A 7,615-nucleotide genomic window follows, 5' to 3' on the forward strand; every position below is an offset into this window, starting at 1 on the left:
ACCCCCCAGGAACGTATTTTATATACATTTCACCAGCAACTACTTCAGCATCTTCACTGTGATGCAATAGGTCTCTTGCCAGAAGGAGCGCCAATGCCCAGTGATAGGCTATCCATTATTAATGACTAATAAAATGCCACCATTTGTAATGACAAATACAATGGCAGGAGCAGCAGCAGAGTCCAGGAATATGCTGGCAGGTAGCTCCATTAGTAAACTGGCAGCAGTAACAGTGCTCAGTAATAAGAGAATGTATAAACGCACAGTTACCAGCAGAACTGACCCTTAGCCGCTTGTTGGGTTATAGTTCTATGGCAGAGATCTTACCAGCAGCCTATTATGCACTGCTCCCTCCATTCCTTGCAGGAACTAGCGCACACTCTACAGTCTAGTCTCCACCTAAAGAGCATAGTACAACGCAAAGTAACATCTTAATATAACCATAACATCTAAACCACACACAACATAAAGATACGCCTACTGTAGTGGAACCTGGAATTGGGGTTGGCTAACCTCCCAGATCTGGTCAGAATGATGGGGGTTGACTAAGCTCTACTCTTGTTGATGGTTCCCATTCATAGGTTACAGAAACTGTTTGGCGCGTCTCCACTGGAGGGGATGGAGAGTTTCGATATAGCATTGGCACATCTACTGACCGTTGCATTGTTGCCACCTGTTTAGGCATCTTCAGAAGATGTTGCCTGTTCCTCTCAAACTTACTGCCCCCGGCAATGGCCAGGTTATATGACCTGTCCTGTAACAGTAGCCAGTCAGTCATGGGACATCCACGCGCAGTCTGGCCTTGGGAGGAAGGAGCCATCTTTCTTGACAACTTGCAAAGTTCTGTGATTCTTGACAGGCAATTTCTTGGATCAGGTATAGGGGAGTAGTTGCCTTGCTGTAGTTTTGGTAAGAACTCTGCAGGTTAATTAGGTATGCCAAGAAAATGTTGGAGCCCAAGTCTGTTCTCAGCTGGTGGCATTTGGCAGACAGGACCTTTTCTTCTGGGGGATCAGGCTTGACACCTTAGGGGTATATTTCGACAGTCGGAAAATCGGCACTAATTAGACCTCCGTGAATTCAATAGTGTGCGTTTTCGCCCATTTTTGAAATCCATTTTCGCTCATGCCTTTCCGTTTTGTTTTTTTTGTCAAATTGACATGGGCGAAAAGGACCCAAAAACTTTCAAAAACGCCCCCAACAAATTGGACAAAACACGTGGATTGGTTGCAAATTCCCCCGATCCACGTGGTTTTCGCCCGTGCGGATTTTTCAACCAGTCGAAAATACGGCATGGACATTGAATAGGTCAAATGTAAATTTGACCTAAAAACGGGCGGAAAGTGCTGTTTTTTCGATTGGTAGAAAAACCGGCACTAATTGAATACCCCCCTTAGTCCTGGCGATATTGCTTAAGGCATGTAAAGGAATGTAAATATTTCTATTAGAGCTAGGAAGTCTACGAGCTTGGACAACTCATCTATGGGAATTTACGCTCCACACGTGTACTTTATTTCTTCAAACTGTTTTCATCAACACTTCCGGATCTTCCTTGTCCTTGCCAGTTTCAAACACAAGAGAGTCCGATTTATCAGCAGCCTCAGCACAGGCTAAGGTCAGGCAAGGTGTACGCCTGTACTTCCTTTGATCTTTCAGCTAACCCAGCAATGCAGTAGCAGATCGATGTCTGCTGCATGTTCATCAAAATCCAATGGTCCAATTCAGAGACGTTGTGCGTTGTCCCTGTACATCCGACGGCATAGCCAGCAGAACCATCCCCCAGTCTGTGTGCTCTCCAGCTGTGACCATTATTGATGACGCTGCAGGCTGGCCACTCCCATAATGCCCAGTAATTTGCCACCATCATAATTAATGGAAGTAAATGAATGCTTTAGAAAAAAGCCATTAGTAATGATCAGTAGTACGTCAGCAGCAAACCTACTTAACAAACCACCAATACCAGCAAGTCCAAGACAATGCAAGCAGTGCCGACACAATGGGCTCGCTATGTTACACATTCATTACGTTGACATGAGAATGTCAGTATGTTTGTAAGGTCGACAAAATACATATTGATAATGCTATAATAGCGACATGCTGCTCTTGCTCTTATTCTGGCCCCAATGGCAACGCTAACCTTAAATGTCAAAGCTGCGGACGATGCAGACTTCCAGCAAGTGTTGACATTTTGCAGGTGTCGACATTAACGACGTTACCCACACCACCGCACTGACCAGGTCACGGCACACCAATGCAACGCCTATCAATATGTTACTAATTGCAACGCCTATACAGCGCCAGAAGCAGTAGGGCTCTGTTATAAGCCAACTGTAATGTCCAGTGATTAGCAACCACTAATAGAAACTATCCCTACATGAAGAATTAGTAATAGTAAATCAAGTAAGCCATCTCCATTAATGATGGCACCATTAGCAGTAGGGCCCAGGCAGCTGCACTACAGAGACAGGAACGCCCTTACAACAAACCAGTAGTAATGTCCATTATTGCACTTTGCAGAGCAGGCCTGTGCAGAGGCCTGAATGTGAGCTGTACGGACCCAAAACACGCCAACCAACACTTTTAGCAAATTATAATTTGCCGACATGCAGTAGGCTCACATTTATCAAGCCTTGGAGAGTGATGATAAAGTATCAACCAATCAGCTCCTAACTGTCACGTTACAGGCTGTGTTGGCATCGGGTGACCATTCCATGGTGCATCCCACCATTATGTCAGGGTAACTTATACCCCTTTCACATCGCACAAATAACCCGGTATCGACGCGGCATATTGCCGTGTCGACACGGGTCAGTGTGCGATGTGAAAGCACTTTTTTTGCGAGAATTAGCGGGTCGTCCGACCCGGTAATTCAACCCGGTATAAAAGAAGGATTATACCCGGGTTGAATACCGGGTCAGGTGCAGTGTGAATGGGAGCCGCGTCGATGCGACACGGTTCCCATTCACAGCATAGGGAGAGCTCATCTCCCAGCGCCGCCTCCACTGCGCCCCCCCCCCCCCGCTGCTATGGCAACCGACCCGGAATATTGCCGGGTCGGAAAGCCAGCAAAGGAGAGCAAACGTTTCTCTTACCGGGTAGGATCCAGCATTTGCGATCTGAAAGCGGTATAACACAATGCCTAATGCCAGAGCAAACACTCAGCGGCGGCCTGGGGAGAGGATAGTTCCCTGTGTATAGCGATCTCTAATCTGCAGGGGAACAGCTATGATTACATGTCACACAGTGCAATAACGTGTGCAGGGAGAACTCACCTATTGCCAGAGTGACAAAGGCCACCTGTATGAGCAGGGACAGCCAGCTGAGCACATAGATAAACCACATCTTCCCGAGCACAGACTGCGCGCCTCCTGCAACTCTCCGAGCGGCTCCCTACACCGAGACCTTCCCCTCACTGCTCCCTACACCGAGACCTTCCCCTCACTGCTCCCTACACCGAGACCTTCCCCTCACTACACCGAGACCTTCCCCTCACTGCTCCCTACACCGAGACCTTCCCCTCACTGCTCCCTACACCGAGACCTTCCCCTCACTGCTCCCTACACCGAGACCTTCCCCTCACTGCTCCCTATACCTTCCCCTCACTGCTCCCTATACCTTCCCCTCACTGCTCCCTATAACTTCCCCTCACTGCTCCCTATAACTTCCCCTCACTGCTCCCTATACCTTCCCCTCACTGCTCCCTATAACTTCCCCTCACTGCTCCCTATACCGAGACCTTCCCCTCACTGCTCCCTTCAATACGGGATGACACCCTCACTGCTCCCTACTGAGACCCTCCCCTTCACTGCTTCCTACACTGTGGGAGGATCCCCTTACTGCTCCCTACTGAGACCCTCCCCTCACTGCTCCCTACTCTGAGACTCCCCACTTCACTGCTCCCTCTACTATGAGACAACCCTCTTACTGCTCCCTACTCTATGAGACACAGACTCCCTGCTCCCTATTCCAAGAGACACCTCACTGCTCCTACTCTCCAAGGCCCCATTCACTGCTCCCTACTCTCAGAGACCAACCCCTCACTGCTCCCTGTAGACCCCTATATGCCTGACAATGCTCCTGCAGTTAGCCCCCAGCCTCCTGCCTGTGCTCACCTGCTGCACTTACTACAAAAACTTGCTTCTTACGTGTCTGCCCTTCTATGTTACTCACACACCCCTGGTCTCGGTCTGTCACCCCACCACACAGGCCCTGAAGCCCCTCTGCACCCTCCACTACGCGCGGGGAGCCTTCAGTGCCCCTCTCACCCCGGTGCCTCCCAGGATCTCCCTCCAGCAGGACACCTGGGCACTAAACTCCTCCAGGAACCATAGAAAGCAGGCGCAACAGTACTTCCGGCGTGCGATTAATGTACCATAGAGCTGGGCGGAAGCTTCATAGTATGCAGGCATTACTGTTAATGACGGCCGCCATCTTTGATGTGGGCAAAACCTGGCCGTGCCAACAATGTGGTTCTGCGATTGGCTGCCTTGTTACCATGGAGGCAGTAGCTTGCCAACTAGGCAGCAGTAGATTGTCCTATAACCCCACTCACTCTCTGTGTGTGCTGTAATGGCGCCAAGTGCGTTCATAGGGTAATATGATAGATGTGTGTAATAGGGGAATGCAGGAGCCCAGTCTGTCTCACTGATGTGCACATAGGGGGTCATTCCGAGTTGTTCGCTCGTTGCCGATTTTCACAACGAAGCGATTAAGGCAAAAATGCGCATGCATATGGTACGCAGTGCGCATGCGCTAAGTATTTTAACACAAAACTTAGTAGATTTACTCACGTCCGAACGAAGAATTTTGAACGTTGAAGTGATCGGAGTGTGATTGATAGGAAGTGGGTGTTTCTGGGCGGAAACTGGCCGTTTTCTGGGAGTGTGTGGAAAAATGCAGGCATGTCAGGGAAAAACGCGTGAGTGTCTGGAGAAACGGGGGAGTGTCTGGCCTAACGCTGGGCGTGTGTGTGACGTCAAACCAGGAACGAAACGGCCTAAGCTGATCGCAATCTGTGAGTAAGTCTGGAGCTACTCAGAAACTGCTAAGAAATTTCTATTCGCAATTCTGCTAATCTTTCATTCGCTATTCTGCTAAGCTAAGATACACTCCCAGAGGGCGGCGGCTTAGCGTGTGCAATGCTGCTAAAAGCAGCTAGCGAGCGAACAACTCGGAATCACCCCCATAGGGCCTAATTCATGTTTGTATGCAGATGCAGCTGCCGTTATCTAGGCAACGGGCCTGCTAATATGAGCAAGTGTATGAAAAGAGGCTGCCACCGGACTCATTGCAGGCTCAACCGCACTTGCGTACACAGCGGACTATACGCAATTAATGGCGAGCGTTGAAGCTAAGGGTTGTCTATTGCTACACAGGCTGGCCACAGCAGTAGCGACTTAGACGCCATGTACGTGCACGTACGATCGCACAGCCATCAAAAGATACACGCCACATAAATGGCCATGACACGCCAAACACTCCCCTTAAACTACCCGTTACCAGCTCCAAATGCCCACTGCCTGTCACTCAGCGATAAAGTTCTCAGTGCTGGCTGGATCACAGCGGCACCTTGGCGCATATGCATTGCATTCGCAGCACATGTGCCGATAGTTGCTCCATTGCATGAACATCAGCCAATGAATTGGGCCCAAAATGAGAGATAAAGTACCAGCCAATCAGCTCCTAACTGCCAGGCTGTGTTTTTTTTCCGAAGTTGTTAACAAACCAAAAAAGTTAGCAATGGGGCAAACTCTAAGGCTGGGTACACTGTACACACTGTCCGATGTGCGTGCACCCGATATATCGTACTAGCCGCCGGCTCATGAGATATATCTGTCACATCGGACAGTGTGTATGGGAGATATTGTATACAATGCGCGCTCCCGCGGGACGTATACGACGTCAAATATCTTTTGTTCTGCACTTGAGAGCAGAAGATATGTGACAGGCCTGCATGCTTTGGGATGTGGGTGGATGCGGCCACAGACGATACAACATCATACATTGTGTATGCACTGACGATATATCGTTTGCGAAGTCGCATCTACCAGACAGCGGACAGTGTGTACCCAGCCTAACTCTACCTGCATGTTACATCTGCCCCACCTGTAGTGTAACATGGTTTCTCTAACGTCCTAGTGGATGCTGGGAACTCCGTAAGGACCATGGGGAATAGCGGGCTCCGAAGGAGGCTGGGCACTCTAGAAAGATCTTAGACTACCTGGTGTGCACTGGCTCCTCCCACTATGACCCTCCTCCAAGCCTCAGTTAGATTTCTCTAACGTCCTAAGTGGATGCTGGGGACTCCGTCAGGACCATGGGGTTTAGCGGCTCCGCAGGAGACAGGGCACAATAATAAAAGCTTTAGGATCAGGTGGTGTGCACTGGCTCCTCCCCCTATGACCCTCCTCCAAGCCTCAGTTAGATTTTTGTGCCCGGCCGAGAAGGGTGCAATCTAGGTGGCTCTCCTGAGCTGCTTAGAATAAAAGTTTAAGTTAGGTTTTTTTCTTTCAGTGAGACCTGCTGGCAACAGGCTCACTGCTACGAGGGACTTAGGGGAGAGAAGTAAACTCACCTGCGTGCAGGATGGATTTGCTTCTTAGGCTACTGGACACCATTAGCTCCAGAGGGAGTCGGAACACAGGTCTCACCCTGGGGTTCGTCCCGGAGCCGTGCCGCCGACCCCCCTTGCAGATGCCGAAGTTGAAGAGGTCCAGAGGTCCAGAAACAGGCGGCAGAAGACTTTCAGTCTTCATAAGGTAGCGCACAGCACTGCAGCTGTGCGCCATTGTTGTCAGCACACTTCACCAACAGTCACCAACTGTCACTGAGGGTGCAGGGCGCTGGGGGGGGCGCCCTGGGCAGCAATGTATAATACCTTTTTATGGCTAAAATACATCACATATAGCCCTTGAGGCTATATGGATGTATTTAACCCCTGCCAGATCTCACAAACTCCGGGAGAAGAGCCCGCCGAAAAGGGGGCGGGGCCTATTCTCCTCAGCACATGGCGCCATTTTCCTGCTCAGCTCTGCTGTGAGGAAGGCTCCCAGGCTCTCCCCTGCACTGCACTACAGAAACAGGGTTAAAACAGAGAGGGGGGGCACTTATTTGGCGATATGATTACATATATAAGAATGCTATAAGGGAAAACACTTGTATAAGGGGTTGTCCCTGTATAATTATAGCGTTTTTGGTGTGTGCTGGCAAACTCTCCCTCTGTCTCCCCAAAGGGCTAGTGGGGTCCTGTCCTCTATCAGAGCATTCCCTGTGTGTGTGCTGTGTGTCGGTACGTGTGTGTCGACATGTAGGAGGACGATGTTGGTGAGGAGGCGGAGCAAATTGCCTGTATTGGTGATGTCACTCTCTAGGGAGTCGACACTGGAATGGATGGCTTATTTAGGAATTACGTGATAATGTCAACACGCTGCAAGGTCGGTTGACGACATGAGACGGCCGGCAAACAAATTAGTACCTGTCCAGGCGTCTCAGACACCGTCAGGGGCTTGTAAAAACGCCCATTTACCTCAGTCAGACACGGACACTGACTCCAGTGTCGACGGTGAATAAACAAATGTATTTTCCTTTAGGGCCACACATTACATGTTAAGGGCAA

The 7,615-nt window shown here is 49.8% G+C and overlaps 1 protein-coding gene across 1 annotated transcript in view; it reads right to left on the reverse strand.

The window, feature by feature from the left end:
• Positions 1-4,354, reverse strand: part of TEX261 (testis expressed 261) — a 50,270-nt gene extending 45,916 nt beyond the window's left edge. The window contains exon 1 of the mRNA XM_063925308.1: positions 3,273-4,354. Within this exon, the coding sequence (XP_063781378.1) occupies positions 3,273-3,342 (70 nt within the window). The 5' untranslated portion in view covers positions 3,343-4,354. The remainder of the gene's footprint in view (positions 1-3,272) is intronic.
• Positions 4,355-7,615: the final 3,261 nt, after the last annotated feature.

The sequence above is a fragment of the Pseudophryne corroboree genome, chromosome 1 (assembly GCF_028390025.1).
Source record: "Pseudophryne corroboree isolate aPseCor3 chromosome 1, aPseCor3.hap2, whole genome shotgun sequence".
Classification (NCBI taxonomy): Eukaryota; Metazoa; Chordata; class Amphibia; order Anura; family Myobatrachidae; genus Pseudophryne; species Pseudophryne corroboree.